General features: G+C 39.2%; 2 protein-coding genes across 9 annotated transcripts in view; one reads left to right on the top strand and one right to left on the bottom strand.

Annotated features, from left to right (window-relative positions):
* The window catches only part of ptk2aa (protein tyrosine kinase 2aa), a 60,598-nt gene extending 47,326 nt beyond the window's left edge, over positions 1 to 13,272 (top strand). For all 8 annotated transcript variants that reach the window (XM_061060485.1, XM_061060484.1, XM_061060480.1 and 5 more), the window contains 13 exons: positions 308 to 397; positions 578 to 782; positions 1,657 to 1,768; positions 1,877 to 1,951; positions 3,297 to 3,404; positions 4,213 to 4,317; positions 7,742 to 7,804; positions 8,362 to 8,401; positions 8,699 to 8,802; positions 10,839 to 10,994; positions 11,138 to 11,218; positions 12,107 to 12,192; positions 12,290 to 13,272. In XM_061060485.1, the coding sequence (XP_060916468.1) occupies positions 308 to 397; positions 578 to 782; positions 1,657 to 1,768; positions 1,877 to 1,951; positions 3,297 to 3,404; positions 4,213 to 4,317; positions 7,742 to 7,804; positions 8,362 to 8,401; positions 8,699 to 8,802; positions 10,839 to 10,994; positions 11,138 to 11,218; positions 12,107 to 12,192; positions 12,290 to 12,416 (1,352 nt within the window). In that variant the 3' untranslated portion in view covers positions 12,417 to 13,272. The remainder of the gene's footprint in view (positions 1 to 307; positions 398 to 577; positions 783 to 1,656; positions 1,769 to 1,876; positions 1,952 to 3,296; positions 3,405 to 4,212; positions 4,318 to 7,741; positions 7,805 to 8,361; positions 8,402 to 8,698; positions 8,803 to 10,838; positions 10,995 to 11,137; positions 11,219 to 12,106; positions 12,193 to 12,289) is intronic.
* Positions 13,273 to 14,958: 1,686 nt separating this feature from the next.
* rplp1 (ribosomal protein lateral stalk subunit P1) lies at positions 14,959 to 17,681 on the bottom strand. Its single transcript, XM_061060453.1, has 4 exons — positions 17,460 to 17,681; positions 16,118 to 16,192; positions 15,419 to 15,533; positions 14,959 to 15,088 (listed from the first exon to the last, which is right to left on the bottom strand). Exons 1-4 carry the CDS (start codon positions 17,529 to 17,531, stop codon positions 15,006 to 15,008), a joined length of 345 nt encoding a protein of 114 aa, XP_060916436.1. The 5' UTR covers positions 17,532 to 17,681; the 3' UTR covers positions 14,959 to 15,005.
* Positions 17,682 to 17,692: the final 11 nt, after the last annotated feature.

Here is a 17,692-nt window from a genome sequence, read left to right as displayed (position 1 = left end):
AACACAGTGATACATAGATTAGTACTGGTGTAAAAATAATTCCAATACAGCTGTTAGTGTCTTTTTACTTCTAATCCAGAGTATGTGGATATGTTTTCTGTTTTCTGGGTACTGGTACTTTACCACCATCAAAAGGTGAAATCAGGGTACTGCAGTTTATCTGAAATGCCTTTTGCTCATATTGTGAAAAGAGTTTCTTCTCTAGTTTCAAAAGCTTTGAGATATTGCCTAACTAACAGAAATAAAATGTCTGTTTTTAAAATCATTGACAGGTACTTTACATGTTCTGTGTCTGTCTCTGTCTCAGCTTCTAAAGGAAAACTTCCCATCAAATGGATGGCGCCTGAATCCATCAACTTCAGAAGATTCACCTCTGCCAGTGATGTGTGGATGTTCGGTGAGTGTGCATGCTTGTGATGTCTTTATTACCCTCTCTGGAAAATAATAATTTAACAGTTCATCATAGGAGAAATACTCCTTTGCTACACTTGCTCTTCCACAGCTGCTCACAGATTTTGAAGGATTTTCCTGTTCCCTCTCCTGTTGACGTCCGTTTGTTTCCTCTGTCTCTCTGTAGGAGTGTGTATGTGGGAGATCTTGATGTATGGCATCAAGCCTTTCCAGGGGGTGAAAAACAACGATGTGATAGGCAGGATAGAGAACGGCGAGCGTTTGGCTATGCCCCCTCAGTGTCCGCCCACCCTCTATAGTTTGATGACCAAATGTTGGTCATATGACCCGAGCAAGCGGCCGCGATTCACCGAGCTCAAAACACAACTCAAGTAATTCAATGTTTGTCTGTTCTTGCTGGTTTGTCATTCTATGTTTGTATGTTTAAAGTTGATTTTTCTGTGGATTTAATTTTCTTTTCTGTCATAATAATTAAAACAAACAAATGAGAGGATTTCTTTGCCCAGTGTTTCTCCAAAAATAAACTTCTTTTATTTATTTTTTGCTATTCGGACACGCATTCACATGTTGTAGGAAATGTTCATTCACCTGCAGTGGTGGAAGTTGACTCGTACTTTAATCCAGTATTTTCTTCTTGTTCCAATGAATTTACACTTCTACTCTGCCACATTGCAGGGTTTAATGTTAAACTATCAAATATGTCAGTACAGCAGTTCAACAGCTAACTTATTATTAACTGACATATTGAGGTGTTTGCAGGACTGCTTCAACAATGAAACGTTTCCTCTGTTGATATTTTTTTGACTGTAATATTTAGCAACGGTTATAAGAGTTTTTCAGGCACAGTTTTCCACATGTGGTCATTTACAACTTTTCTTTTTTAATGTTTTTTGGATTTATTTTGATAATCTTTTAAGGTTTCTACTATTATTTGGACAATTGTAATTGGGAAAGCATGCGTTGCCATTTCCACACAAAATAATCAGTTCAACCAGAAGATAAGCATCACATTCACTCTTAATACATATTGTCAGTAACTTCAGTTCCACATACACCAGTAGTACATTAGATGAAGATAAACTTCATCTCAATGGACATTTTCTTAATGGAGGATTCAAATTCTTTAGGTACATTTTTGTGACTATACTTTCACTCTGTTACATAATGTTTTCAATGCAGAACTTGCAGTACTTGAGTATTTTGAATGCTTGTTAAGATGAGCTGTATGTGTGTAACGTCCTGCAGCACCATACTGGAGGAAGAGAAGCTTCAACAAGAGGAGAGACTTCGAATGGAGATGAGGAGACAAGTCACCGTGTCCTGGGATTCTGGAGGCTCTGATGAAGCACCACCCAAAGTAAGACTGAGCGATCATATTAGTGACGATGTTCTCTCATCAGTTTTTGTTTCTAGTTCTTGTGTTTTCTGTGGCTGACAAACTGTTTCTGTTTCTTTCTGTCTGTAGCCCAGTAGACCAGGATACCCCAGTCCTCGCTCCAGTGAAGGCTTCTTCCCCAGCCCCCAACTCAATCACTTCTCGGTACAAAACACACACACACACACACACACACACACACACACACACGCACACACACATACTGAATACACAAACATACAGTACAAACACACAGCTTTCTTAGTGAACAAACTGTGCTACTTTGTTTAGTGCTGACCAAGTTGAATCCTGTGAAGAATATAAAGTCAAAAAGTCCAAGAAAACTTTTTGTGAAGTTTTATAAATTGATCATTTCAACTCTAAAAGTGATTTCAGTCCCCAGGTTGAGAATAACTCTAAAGAAGACAGACTGTGTCTAAGGACAGCAGGCGTGTGATGCAATGAAAACTTATTCCTCTCCCCGTAAACCGAGCAGACAGAAGGCATTTCCTGTAGTGCTGAAAGCCACGCACACACACACACACACACACACACACACACACACACACACACACACACACACACACACACACACACACACACACACACACACACACACACACACACACACACACACACACACACACACACACACACACAAATTATAGCCACTCTCCAGCTTTTAGGGCAATAAGCTTCTCTCTCTCTCTCTCTCCGCTTTGTCCTTATAAGGAGTGCATGATTTGAACTGCTTTAGTCAAACTTGATCATATCACAAACAATAAGCACATTCATATATTTTGGTATCATGGATTACACAACTGACTGACAGCAGTTGCACAAGAAATCCCAGAAATCCATGGCACGTCTTAACAGTTCAGGCTTTTGTCTTTAGAACAGTGTTTGTCCTGATTTGATGTGTCAGAGACTCCTTTTATGAGTTTATTTGGATTAATATGAAAATCCTGAAGTTTCTGAATTCTTTATCTTCTTCACTTTAACACGAATCAAAGCAGGACTAAGTAACAACATTCCCAAAGGTTGTGCGATTTGAAGGAAAAACTAGATTTTTGTAATTCAGACAGAGAGGCTTAGGCCACTTTGAAGCTGCCTTCAAAATGTGAGACCATTTAAACTCTAAACAATGTTAACCTTCATGACTCATGTTTTATGTTTCTGACTTATTTTGATTTGCTGCATTCCGTGGAGTTTTCCCGGGAACCAACCTTTGTTATTTGAGGACATTAAATCATCCATGAAGCTAATATAGTAGAATGAGAAAAACTAAAAACTAACACAAAGTTATGGATAAAGAATATTCCTAATAAGGGTTATAATACTGGAGGATTTCACGTATTTGCTGCTTACACTTAACAAGCTTGAATGTCTTTTTAAGACTTTTTTCCTCCAAACAAAAACAAATCCTTCAGTATTGATGCCTTTTTAGACTTGTGTTACTTATCTCTTTTTCTCTCTTTGCCCCTCTCTCTGTCTCCCTGTCCTTCTCCAGTCAACAGTCCATGGTGGTGTGGGAGGAGTAGGAGGCAGCTACCCTCCTTCTGATTCCTGGAGCCAGCACAGACCTGAACACACAGCCCTGTGGAGCCCTAGCATGGAGGTTAATACACACATAATCATATGTGTCAAAGTGTGCATACACATATAAAACTACTTTATAGAGTATGCATTGACAGTTTCATAAGAACATTTGAAAGAAGATTACACTGAAATGACACCCATGATAAAATCCATGAGGTGGTAAGAGCAGATGTTTTCGTATTTTCTGTCACACCTAAACCACTTAAATCACCAAGAAATGAATGAATTCAGTCTCCATGACATGTGAGTAACAAAACAGAAACATGTCATTATGCCGTTCCCTTACAGTTTTATACGTGTCAGCTTTCATTTAAGTTGATGTAACTTACTTCATTTTGAATAAGCATACAGTAGTACAATGCTGGCACTTCAATCATATGTTAAGGTTGTTTTTACATGCTGGGACACAAAGTAAGTGCAGTCAGAAATAATGTTCAGAATGGAAACTTGATCCCTGCACTCATTGTTTATGTATTTCAGATCAGCACACAGCTACTGAGTATCAATACGTTGTCAGCTTATAAAGATGATTGAGGTGATCATGTTGCTTTACTGTTTCCCTCTGTCTACTATTGGGAAATAAAAGATTTCGATTTCATTGTTAGTGCGGGGCACCGATGGCCTAGCAGGAATTTTGAAAGCCCCATGTATAGAGGCTGTCCTTAAAGCGGGCTGCCCTGGTTCAAATCCAACTTCTGGCTCCTTTCCCGCACAATCCCCACTCTCTCTCTCTTCCTGATTTTCAACTCTATACACTGTCTTATCTCTCATTTTTTTTTAAATCATGAGAAAAAAATTCTCATTAAAACCCGCCCTGTTTTCTTCAGGAGAGCGGGTGTGTTGGCCATGCTATGATGGAGGAAAGACTGATCATGCAGCAACAGCAGATGGAGGACGACCAGCGGTGGCTGGAGCAGGAGGAGAGCTTCATGGTAATCACTTTTATTTTTTTTTCCTCTGTGATTGTTTGCCATATTTTCAGCAGAACACCATCACTGCAAATGGACCATTCAAGGGAAATTCCTGGGAAATGTTCTACCAAGTCATTCTGTCTCGTGAATCCTAACCCTTTGCACTCAAAAGCCTCAGTTGGAAAAGTTTGAGAAATATGACTCCACAATTAACATTTATCAGAGTAACCAGGAATAAGTTCTCCCTACTAATTAAAATGTTACAGTCTCTGAGTCAGACTGGAAATAAACACAGAAAGTACCCCTCCTTTAATGAGCGTTTGTAGCTCACTGGAGAGGAATCTGCTCCTTACAGCAACATGACATCTACTATGCTAACATGCGCTACCTGCAGTCCTACTCAGGCTGAGTTGTTTGTTCGTTAGCATTTAGGATGCTCCACATTCATCGATGCATGTTACATAAAAGGAGCATAAGATTGAATGTTTTTATTTGATGATGATAAAATAATAACCTTATTATTGAAGAAATAGATTAAAAAGACTGGTCATCTAATGGAATAGTATTTATAAAACTGAAGTGTTTTTAATCAATCAGTGGAGAAATATAAACACTTTGATTTCACAACCATGCAAAAAAAAAAAAATGGTCTGCAAGAATCATCAAAAATGTTTATCAACAAAACTTCAACAAAAATGTATAAAAGGAAAAAAATAAACATTAAAGCAATGATATCCTATTAGCTCCCCTCAACTCAAAGTGTCTTTATCTGTCTTGTATTCAGATTAACTACAGGAGCTCTGTCTCAGTTTTAGTTGTGTCATCAGTCACTGAAATCTTTCCCCAAAAGGAGCCAAACTCACGACTTTTAAAAAACAGCTCTGTTTTTCTCTTCTCTTTGGGACAGATTGTTTCTCTTCTTGCCTGATTTGCTATTTTCATTTTAAGCCAAGTGTAGGAGTAGTGAAAGACAGGAGGAAGGGGATAAAGCACAGAGATGAAGGTTAGGGAGCCATGTGGTATCTTTTTGTGCGTTCTTGCTCATGCTGATTAATCTGGTGATCTTGTCATGATCTTGGCACATTAACTGCTCCACACAGGAGTAAATGTCTCAGGACCGCCCTGCCAGACTGAAATCCTGACAAGATATTTTGTTATTTTGTAACCACTGGGTGAAGATTATTGTTTCCTGACCCATATGTTCCAGTTCCTCTCCACTCACCTTCACAAACCTTTGAGCAAACACTTTATTAAAGCTGACGCTCTAGAAGAGGCAGAGGAACTCAAATGTAACCGCTGCTCAGATACTTTCATTCCCTCTGGTGCACCATGATCGTAAAACCACAGGTCAGCTTACAAACAATAAAGTCAGTGTGAAGAAAGTCAATCCTGACTCTGTTAACTGTGCTCTACTCGGATAACGTCACAGTACTACTAGCAGCTGAACAAAACTGTGTGTTCAGTGTCACTGATGATCAGTGTGACACTCAGCTGATTAGACCACAAAACAACAGTGAGAGGGTTTTTCTTTTTTTTAAGGTGGTGTAGTTTATGAATGCTGTCTGGCTGTAGCCTTTTATATCAACATTTCTTGTTTGAAGGAATTTGAATTGACCAAGCACTCCAGCATTGCATTAAGACTCTATAGTCATTATTGAAGACTAACCTGGCATTTAATAGCTTTCCAAATATGGTCAAGAGTGTTCCTCATCTGTGACCATCAGAGGGGTAATGGCATTACTTTAAAGTCTTTTTATTTCACACATAAGAATCCCTCACGGTCATTGTCTTTCTTCTGTGACAGTATTGACTGTTACAAACAAAAGGCACGTGCTGAGAACTGTTACTTAGTTGTCCGTAAAAAGAGAAAAAGCAGGACTATCCAGGGAAAAGTGTTTGTTGATTATTTATCTCTCCTGTAGTATATGTATAATTACTTCACTACTGACTTTTGGTACAATTATAAATGAGAACTCTGGTACTTTACTCAAGTATTTTCTTTTTCTCTTACTTTATACTTTATAGCATTTAGTGATTTTTATAATATAATTCATGTATTTTTGGTACATTACTTTCAACTACAGACAGAATATAACGTTGTTAGAACTGGCGTCACTTCAACCAGCTGGAAGAAAACAGATGTAAATATTGCTGCACATCTGGGGCGCTGATAGCCTAGCGGTTGTGATGCGCCCCGTGTGTGGAGGTTGTGGTCCCTGGCGCGGCGGCCCTGGGTTCGGGTCCAGCTTCTGCCCTTTGCTGCATGCATATTTTTCATTGTGGTATTAATACATTTACTGAATTAGAAGATCTAAAAAGCATTTCTTCTGTTGTAGTGTGCTCTCTGTAGGGTAGATGAGTTCTTTGTTGAAATGACTAATTAACTGTGGGATGACTTAAAAAGTGGATTAACAGGAGGGTGAAAGAGAAAGCAAAGAGGGGGAATGTAAATAAGGTCTGAAAAGAGAGAGATGGAAGTTTGATGAGGAAAAAGAGAAGACATGAGGACAGAAGGAGGGGAAAGGAAGTGGGATTGGCAAGGGCCATGGAGAGGGTGGATCGAACGAGGAGTCAGCCATCAGAGGGAGAGAGAGACAAGGAGGAGGAGGAAACAGGGAGATCCAGAGAGATGGAAAAAGTGGGAAGGAGAAGCAGACAGAGGGAGAGAAACAGAGGAGGCTGTTGGATCTTTTTCTCTGCAGGATTTTGTCTCTGTGGCTCAGTGGAGCTTTTCCTCCTCTGGAAAAACTTTCTCTCTCTGTCTCTCTCTGTCTGTCTTTTCCTCCCCCTTCATTCTTCTCTGACTCAAGCTTCCTGCCTTTCTCCATTTATTTCTCTTAGCTGCTGCTCCATCTTCCACGTTCTCTCTCTTCTTTTGGTCCGTCTTATGTCTTGACTTTTTCCTTACTTCCATCTCTTTCTTTCATACTTTCTGTTTATATCTTTGCCCTTCTTTCGATGGCCTCCACTCTCTGCTTACCTCCTCCTGCTCTTCTCAACCTCTATTCTCCCAGGATGCATCTCTTCAAGGCGTGCTTCACCAATACGGTACTGAAACAGGGAAAGAGAGAGGCAGTTTGGGGTCATGTTTGCTTTTAATGGTGGATGTGGACTGAGATTTTTAATTGAGCTGTTTACGGATCATGTTCAGTGTTGAGGCAGTGTAGATTAAAATTGAACTGCACTTAGTTATTGGTTGAATCATAAATTCTGAATTTTGGGGAAAAATCTTGCATGTTTCTGTTTCCATATGATCTGATTTGCATAGAATATATGTCTGTTTGCCTTTAGGTATCAAACTGTTTACTGGTTGAGTTAAGAGTTTTTTTTTCTATTTTAGTCAGTGACTCTTTACTAGAAGTACCTTGACAAACCAATGCTCTAAAACAAATACTTATTGATTGTTTTAAGATTTATAACGTGTCCTTTTGTTACATCCCTGCAGAAGGCAGAGTCCAGAAACAGCAGAGGAAGCATCGACAGAGAGGACGGCACACTACAAGCACCGGTCAGTCACTGTGTGTGTGTGTGTGTGTTTTTACCTGATAGAAAAATATTGGTGCAATACAGAGAATCCCTAAAAGAAGCAAAGAGGAGAAATATAGGAAATGTTAATTATGCAAGAGGGCGGCCGAGGGAAAGAATTCAGACAGACAGAGAGACAGAAAGAGGAAATACAGCGACTGTGAGAAGAGAAAGTATTTCTGTCTGAGTGCCAGCGAGGGTACTGCCTACACACCAACCACATGACCACAGAGGGCTCATGGGAACTTTAAACCCAGAAGCACAGGCTGCACAGTCCCATTTAACTGTAAATGTGGGATAAAATATCTGAAAACAAAGTGAAATCAAAGGCAGAAAGCTTCTTCAGATCTACACATGGTACCAGCCGGAGCAGAGTAGAGTTTGAAATAACAGCTTCAAATGTTGGGGGGTCAATTCTTATATTTAAATTCACTTTAAGGCAAATGTGTCCTTTTATTGAAAGATTTTGTCTTTGATAGTTAAAGATGAGTGGAAGTATATCTTTTAACCTGGTGTGTTGATGTGTGTTTGTGTGAACAGGGAGGAAGCCAACACATCTACCAGCCTGTAGGGAAACCAGGTGAGAGCACCAGCATCCCTACTGTGAACATTGGAATTAGTGATCATACACTGAAAGAGATAACATTAATAATCCTTTGGGAACTGATCACATGTATTTTATGTTCAGCAGTATCTACAGCCTAGATGTAAGAGATGTGTACAATATTTCACTCTGAAATGAAGTACAATAGAAGTTTTCAGTTTCTTAAGATGCTCAAATTGAAACTTCAATACATTTCACGACTGCAGCTATTGCACACAATACTTGACATGCTCACATTAAACATACTGATGATACTCAAACTCCTCTTTTTAGAACATGTGGTGCCTCCGAAGAAGCCTCCTCGCCCCGGTGCTCCTGGTCACCTTGGCAACCTGGCCAGCCTCTGTCCCATTGACAGCTACAATGAAGGGGTTAAGGTAGATATGCTGACATACAGTGCACATGTTAGTGAACACATATCCTTCACTGCCATGATTTTAGGCTATTTGAATTCTGTAAGTCTATCTGGTCTGTATTTGATTGTGCCTGCATGCTCGGTTTGGATATTTCTATTCTGGTGAAACTGTTATGAGTTGACTTTATGATTCTGCTGATGGGTTGCATGTTGTGTCACTTTGTGTTTGGCCTCGACCCTAATGTGCTGTCCCTCTTCTTTCTCCCTTCTTCCTCCTCCTCCATGACATTGACATAAATCCTTTTCTCCGGCTTCTTTCTGTTTAACATCTTGTCACCTTCTGTCTCTCTGCATCCATTTCTCTATCCGTCAAACCTTTTCCACTTCCTGCACGATCTGCACACACCATTCCCTTCCACCTCTTCTCTGTCAAACCTTTTCCCACCCAAACCCACATCTCCTTCACCTCGCTATAGCCGTGGAGGGTAAGATGATCGTTTCGTGTGTCTGTCGTCATGGTAGAGTTAGTGAGTTAGCTGATAGTTACTAGTTTAATCATGACTAGTGAAGCAATCGGAATTTCACTCAGGTTATTTTTCTTTACCAGAGATAAAAAATACAGGAAAGCAGATACTTGACACTTAGAACTGTATTCATGACCAACTACTATGTAAAGAAGGGCTTTAAAAAGATCTCAAGGTCAAAAGCAAAGACGTGAGTGAGATGTTGTTGAGAATTCCAAAAGCAGAGATTTTAAAATTTTTTATATAACACAAAAGTGTGTCTTCTTGTTAGACCTTTCTCTATCCAAAGTAAGGAGCACAGCCACAGTGACACTCAAACAATGCATCTGGTTTCGATGTAGTTGTGATGTCCATGTTGAATCAAATGTATCAAAATACCTCTGGTAAAGAAAAAGCCAAAGTGTAACAAAGAATCAACATTATGTTTTTCTTATATCATCTCAAGCACTGTAAATGTCTGTCTTTCATTACATATACAGTTATGTCAAATGATTGTAGTTGTAGTGACATAGTCACATGTAGTGTAAGTAGTTCCTATCAATAACTTGTTATCTCTTTGTTGAAAAAGAAACACACACCCAAATGTGCATTACAGTTGTTTGATGTGGTTTGTGATACTCAGAAGACACTGAGAGATAAATTGGTTTTAAGGAGTCATACAGAAAATATAATTTTTATTTTAATGAGAGACTTTTTCTCATTTGAAGACAAAAAATACGAGACTGATTTTCCATTTAAGTAAAGCCCTCTACAGAGCTCTATCTGGCTGCACCACACCTTGGAAAAACTTCTTTTGACCACATCTTTAAACTGCATTTATGGATTTTGACCACTGGGGGGCTTACGACGGGAAAATACGACACCTACGTATCAACTTGTTAAAGATGCAAATTAATTATCTTGCTTGAAATCAACTTCAAACATGCAGCTGAGTTTTAGAGTGTGTATCTGTTTAGTCCTACGAGCAGCGGCTTCAAATTAAATAAAATGATTTGTTATGACATCAATGTAAAAAGTGTTTCGTAATGCAGGGCTAGTCCATCACAAGAGAACTCACTCTGTCTCCATTTCAATCTGTACTAACAACCCTGCACACTCCTATCATAATTTAAATATATATATATATCCAATATGTGGGTAGAAATGCATGTAGACACAAATAACATGAAACTGTGGATGTAAGAGTGAGTGTGTAAAGACTAGTCCAACACTGCCTCCTAGTGTTGTGTCTGGCTAACTACAGTCATTTGTTACTAATGGTAACTAATGGTTCCTGTAGAGCCTGAGTTTTAAGTGTAGCACAGTTCCTAAAGAGAAATAATTTAATACACTTTTTTAAAGAATTACTAAAACAGAATCTTCATAATATCAGAAGGTCCTCTCTGTAATTCAAGTTTTGATCCAAAAGGTCTTGAAAACCTTCAACCAGGTCCAGTTGCCTTTGGGTTAAGCCTTGAATTGCCATGACCTGGATAACTGAGAACCTAAACAGACTTCCTGAATGTAACTCATTGAGTGTCCCTTCTTGGTTCAGCTGCAGCCTCAGGAGATCAGCCCGCCACCCACCGCCAACCTGGATCGTTCTAATGACAAAGTCTACGAGAACGTGACGGGGTTGGTCAAAGCTGTGATTGAAATGTCCAATAGGATTCAGCCTGCGGCCCCTGAGGAGTACGTCCCAATGGTCAAGGTAGGGTTGATATTTACTCTCTGAAAGGATCACGAGGTAGAAGGTACAACTGTAACATGCAGTCGTCATGAATAAGTAATCCATTTAAAGGAGTGAATAAACTAAAGACTGAGGATATACATTTTCATTTGTGTGTTTGGTAGGAGGTTGGTCTGGCACTGAGGACTCTGCTCGCAACAGTGGATGAGACACTTCCTGTGCTGCCTGCCAGCACACACAGAGAGGTGAAGACATGGACACACGTGCTCCAAACCACACTAACACACATACAATAATGGAGATTGAAGACACGACTGGGAAGTCGAGAGTAAAATGTGATGTTGAATTGTATACATGCAAACATAATGGAAGAGGACAAGGGCCACTTTTTATTACATTTTTTAGTTCAGACTTTAAACTCAGAATTCTGCCTTTTTACACCAAAGGCCCGTTTCTACTTTCCTCTCTGTCGCTCGCTCAGACATTGACGTGAAACGAGGAAGGAGGGGGCTCTACAATGCACCTGCTTTTCTCGCTCAACAGAGTGGGTCAGCTTGTTTGACAAAGTGGAGATAGTGGTGCATAAATAATATCCACATCCGTGATTAAAATGTTGTGCTTTGACTTGTGTCAACACCGGAGATAAACGTTTTCATTAACGAGCTTGTGTTGTGCTTTGGGTCAACAGCTCGTCAATAGAAAGCACCACACTTCCATTTATCCACCTATAATACAAAATCACTAGATGTTATTCTGTTTGCAAGGGGGAAACTGAAATTCAAAGCACAAAGAATGAAATACTAATTGGATGCAGTGTGGACAGCCAGCGGGCAAATCGTGCAATTTGGTGGGACATGTTGTTAGGACCACTGAGATTGAAAAACTCAGAGGTTTTAATTCTGAGAAATAAATCAGAACTAAAAACAACATGTTTTCAGTGGTCCTAATCCTCTTCTGGTCAAACATGTAAGAACAATTTCAAAAGTAAGTTGACTCAGCTAACTAGTATGATGCAATATTAAATATGTTTTCCCTTTGTCTGTTGTTATAATGCTGCTTGATGGCGCATATAGTGTTTTGTGTTTTTCTGGTTTTAATGAATGATTTTGACTTTTGTCTTTGTGTTATCTCAGATTGAGATGGCCCAGAAGTTGCTGAATTCAGATCTGGCTGAATTAATATCAAAGATGAAACTGGCTCAGCAGTACGTCATGACAAGGTAAAAAAACCAACAACAGATATGTGAAGCCGATCCTGCTTGTTTCTTTTCTTACTGTCCAGCGATGTTGACATATTGTTTTTCTGTGTTTCTGTAGTTTACAAAAGGACTACAAGAAACAGATGCTAATGGCAGCTCACGCCCTCGCAGTCGACGCCAAGAACTTACTGGACGTCATTGACCAATCACGGCTCAAGATGATCACCCAGCCCCGCCTACATTAGTTTCTGTGGCTTGGGACTCAGAGTGCAGTGCTTTTATCAAGTAACAAGCAGAGAGGACGTTTGGTTGGATTATCACAGATGGACAGATGATGAAGTGAATTTATGGAGAGCAAACGTGACTGAAACAATCAGCTCTCTCTTCTCCCTCAAACACTCATCGTTTCTTTTTTCTCTCTGCCATCGGTCATGTCAGTCAATTGTGCATTTGTTTGTTTTGTACTTTTGTTACATTATCTGCTTTTGTATCCAGAGACACACTCCTCTCCTCAATCATGTATCTTACAGAGATGAGTTTTTAAAAAAAGCATCCATTTCTATTTTTAATTTTCAAGTGAATCAAAGGTTTCAGAGGCTTGCATGAAGGACTGCAGACACACATTTTGCAGATGGATATTTGCTACATAAAACCTCTCCACAAACGCAGGATGTTACAACTGGAACTGAAGAGCCAGGATGAGGAGGAAAATGAAGACGATGCGATCATGTTGTTTAAAAAATGCTTTTATATCGTTATGAATTCTAATTATTTCTATTTTCAGCCTTGACTTTACAGTATATGTCAGGTATTCAACTTTCCCTTTTGAATGGGCAAACATAATTGCTTTAATGATCCTTTTTCATGTCATATTTTGTGTCTTTTTCATCCTCTTTTCTAGAAGTCTCGATCTCAGGCGACAAGAGTTGGCAAAAAGACAAAAAAATACTAAGAAAGCCGAATATTGAAGAACAAACTAAATGTCACAGGCCACTTTTTTAAGTTAACTTGCATAGTAAATATACAGAGAAGCTATATTTTTAACATGTGTCAGAAGCATGATTGGTTAGTGAATAGGGGGGGGGGGGGGGGGGGGGGGGGGGGGGGGGGGGAGGTGAAGGGGAAGGGGAAGGAGGCTGAGAAATGGAGGGAGGGTTATTCTTTTTTGCAGTCAGTGGAGGTGCAGACTATCCTGTAACAGTAGGTCATCTTGTGCCTAGTTAACTGTCATTGACTAAAAGAAAAAAACTCTTCACTCAAAATACTCTGGTTTTAAATTACTCAAGAAGAACAGTTTTAGCTGTTATTTTGCATTACTCTGCATTATAAAATAAAAACACAGTTTGGTCACTGTATTATTTGTTCTGTATGTTGAACTTTAAGTTGTTGCACCGATAATGTTTGGGGTGATTTTCAACGTTATGCAGAATAGTTTGACATGTTAGTTTTGACTGTTTTTCTCCATATTGCAGCTAGATCCACATAAATCAGGGTTCCTATTAAAGCTCCTTTCTTCATCTGCCCTCCTTTCCCTGTCCTTCTACCTCCTTCCAGTGGAGTTATTTAAACCTATATCCCCCCTCTTCTCCTGCTTTCTATCCTCCTGTTACTATCCCACCCTTTATCTCCGTCTTCCTCTCCTCCCTCTCAGCTTATCTCTCCATCCCACTGCTCCCTCTCCCCCTGAGGTGAGTAGTATTCTCAGGAAGGAGTCACATGTACAGTTGCTGAACCAAGCAAATAAAACACTGTTATCATAAAGAAATCATGTGTCTCTCTTTGCTGTCAGCAGAGTCTCTGTCACCAGCTAACTTTGAGCATCAAATCAGATACTTTCTGTACTCAGCAGGTGGTCATGTTTACTATTAATTGATCATCAAAACTGACTCACGGGGCCAAAGAGAAAGAGGCCACACGTTTTTTTGTGTTTGAGGAAAACAGGATCCTCACATAGCATACCGGTAATTTAACTTTTTCATTTAACAATTTGTCAAAGGCCGGACATCACAGCCTACAGCATCCATGAAGTGGATTACTTATTCTACAGCAGGCGAAAATGTCTTTTCATCTGAGTACACGGTGAACAGAAAAAGAACTAATCCCCACCCAATGAGTGATACCTGTTATTACATGTGCAGATCTTAATTATTGTAGTTCTGCTCAGAAGTATTTAAAAATGTCTCAAGTTCATTCTTTAGAATATCTATTTGTTCCTTAAGTGTTGGTCAACCCCGTTAAAATGAAAAGTACTGTCTTACTGAGTTTCTTAGCAGTGAAAAGCCCAGAAGATAGAAGGCACAGTTGAGCAACTTCAAAAGTTTTCAACCCTCCAGTTACTGAGAATTAATACCAGATCAGGTTAGATTTCAGCCCCCAGAATCTTTGACTTAAAAAAGATTTCAATCCAGAAATTCTACTAATTGGGACAGACTGCAGTTAAGTTAGTTAATTTTTTTCTGGTTAAGTCACATTTATCAATGTGGTGAGATTTCATGTACTATTCTGTCATTTGGACTTTTAGTGCAATATTTTAAATTTCATTAAAATATGTGCAAACAAACATGTAAGCAAGTATTTTAAGCTTCTCTCCAAAGTATCCTCTGATAACTGTTAACCCAGTTCACCTTAGTGTCAGTAGTTTGAGGCTATATTTGGTCCACTTAATATTTAAACTAAAAATGTATTTGGGTTAAATGAGTAAATCTAAGGTGGTTGCACTATGACATTTCTTAGACATGAGTTATGTTTGTATACAAGCTGTGCATGAAGGAAAAAGCTAAAACAAGGTGGCAGTCTTTTTGTGGTTTTATTGTGTTTTTAAAAAAACAGCCGTTTTAATCAAAGAGACCGAAGCCCATGTCATCATCGGACTCTTCAGACTCTTCCTTCTTCTCCTCTTTCTTCTCCTCCTCCTTGGCTGTAGGGATGAAAGAGGGGGAATGGTTAACATTAGAGGACACAGGGTGCACAAACAAGCACTTGCAATTTCTAACTAAACAAATGGACAAATATGAGTTTGCTTTTCACAATGACTCAAGCTGTTGGTTTATTTGGGATTAATTGAGGCGAGGATTCACATGCAACACATCCTTGTGGTAGAAGTTACACGTGGACTACGTAACATTCACAACGCAGAGTGAATTAAAAGCCAACATTCTTCTGACCCTAACAGAAGTATGTGGATCATATTTATCATAAGCCTGTCTAAATCCTGATATGTAACTTCAACTACAGTTTGTGCAGTTACCTGGGGCGTCACCAGTAGCAGCTGCTGCTCCTCCAGCAGCAGGAGCACCAGCTGGAGCTCCACCACCAGCTCCAACGTTGCAGATCAGGCTGCCGATGTCAACACTGGTAAGAGCCTAAGAAAAGACAAATGTCACAGGTAAGAATCACTTCATCAAGTTGTAGAGCTTTTTCTGGTGAGTGACAACAATAATTGGTCACACAGAAAAAGATATACTGCATTTAGAGTTTGTGCTGATGGCATCAAAGGATCTGTGAAACAATAAAAAAAAAATTCTGAAATCAAATCAGCCAGTCAAACATAACTGACACAACTTGACATCATATATCTTTGAAGCAATTTAGGATGAAAAGAAAAAAAAAGGCCTCTAGTGTGCCCAATCAGAAATCTACATTCTGAAGTCAAATTTAAACTTTCATATAACTGAACATCAAACCAAACAATTCTCTCAAGCACAGAGGCCCACACTAAACATTTTGTCCACAAAAAGTATGAGCTTGTTTTCTACTACAGAAGTCTAGATTTATGTGCCTTAACAAGCAAACCTCAGAACACAGTATTCTCGACCTGTTTGGTGCCACAAGAGGCATTAAGCTTTCAGGACATACAGATGTTCTCCACATTACCAGTTAAAATGTTATTCACAATGATCCAACAAAGATCCTTTCACATGATGTGTTCAAGAATGTGTGCACTCACCTTGGCGAAAAGACTTGGCCAGAAGGGCTCCACAGTCACACCAGCAGCCTTGATGAGAGCATTGAGCTTGTCCTCCTGCAAAAGAAAAAACAACAACTGTTACCGGGTTGATCATTACATTAAAGTACTGCTTTGTTCTGACAGTATGCAAATTCATCAGTACAAGCAGAAAAAAACAAAGCACAAGACAAGTTTCTTTTTGTACATGTTCTTGAATGCACCATGTAAATTGATTATTTAAAGAGGCATTTTGAATAGACCGATAGTAATCAAACTAAAAGTAATTTGATTATCAGGGAATTTATTCAACTTTATCGAACAGAAACACATAGCTTCAAGCTCTGACTTTGTAAATGTGATGTTAGCTGCTGTTGTGTCACATAAATGTGATTACCGCTACATCAGGTGTTGATTAACACAAACTAGAAGACCATTAGTAAATTGAATGCAACCCTATCAGAGCATCCATCTACCTCAACACGTTTCCCCTGTTACTTTTATTTTATTTACTAGCACAAGAATACATCAAAATAGGATGAACAAAAACAAAAGGTGTGTCAGGAGAGGTCAAGAAGCCAACAGGATTATACAGGGGACCTCAACTCAAAAAATATAAACACATATACAGTAACCTATACACGTATTCACACACACACTTAGACAATAGAAAGACTGAGAACTCTATCAGCTAAATGAAACAGGCATTAATCTATTAAAAATGGAGTGAATGAGTGAGTTGATGTCTAATAATTGCTTTGTCTTATTTAAGCAAAAGTTTACACTTCATGTTGATGTTGTGCAGCAACCACGTGTATCATTCCAGTACAGGTAACTTCATAAAGTGGCTCCAGAGTCATGAATGAAACCCAGCAGGAATGCACAAGAACACCATTTTAAACATCACTGTATTTAACAAGATCATTCTTTATTCTTCTTTCACACTGTAAGCATCGTTAGCTGATATTCATTAGCTTAGCATTAGGTGACACCTGTCAGTTTAGTGTGTCGTTTCTTTAACTATTCATGAAGTTTTAAAAGTGTGTAGCATTAATAACAACATTCACATGTTTTCTTCCTACATTTCTGAACAAGCAGAAAACGCTCTCCGGATACAGAAACATGTTGACTACCAGCAGCATTAAACATGCCGCCATTTTAGCCGGTACATTGAATTGATAGCGCCAATGTTTCCAGATATTCATGTTATAATAGACAGGTAACTAATACAGAATAACTAACATGTCAAGGTATTCATTTGGTGATTTCCTCGTTAGTTCATGATTTCTAAAGGTCCATTTTAGAAGTATTGTCAGTTCTGTCAGGGGTAAACCGGGACACTTACGGTGACGGTGACTTCATCGTCGTGGAGGATCAGAGCAGAGTAAATACAAGCGAGCTCGGACACGGAGGCCATTGTAGAGTTAAGATTTTATCTTTGTAGCGTTGGATTCCTAAATTTAACGGTGCTAGTCGCCGGATTGCAGACCTTAGCTTCGGGTGAAGGACCGAGCACCTTAGGCACGTTTACGTCTAAGAGCGGAAAGGGAAGTAGTAGGGCGGGAGCTTGCTATATAT

The sequence above is a fragment of the Labrus mixtus genome, chromosome 16, assembly GCF_963584025.1.
Source record: "Labrus mixtus chromosome 16, fLabMix1.1, whole genome shotgun sequence".
Taxonomy (NCBI): Eukaryota; Metazoa; Chordata; class Actinopteri; order Labriformes; family Labridae; genus Labrus; species Labrus mixtus.
Note: the sequence above shows the minus strand (reverse complement) of the source record. Positions and strands in the feature narration are given on the sequence as shown.

What these genes read in the sequence shown, in the direction of transcription:
- rplp1 (XM_061060453.1), bottom strand. Translation starts at nt 17,531, where the DNA reads ATGGCCTCCGTGTCCGAGCTCGCTTGTATTTACTCTGCTCTGATCCTC. An exon ending in GGCCAAGTCTTTTCGCCAAG is followed by an intron (nt 15,534 to 16,117) that starts GTGAGTGCACAC and finishes GTCTTTTCTTAG; the next exon opens with GCTCTTACCAGTGTTGACAT. An exon ending in TGCTACTGGTGACGCCCCAG is followed by an intron (nt 15,089 to 15,418) that starts GTAACTGCACAA and finishes TCATCCCTACAG; the next exon opens with CCAAGGAGGAGGAGAAGAAA.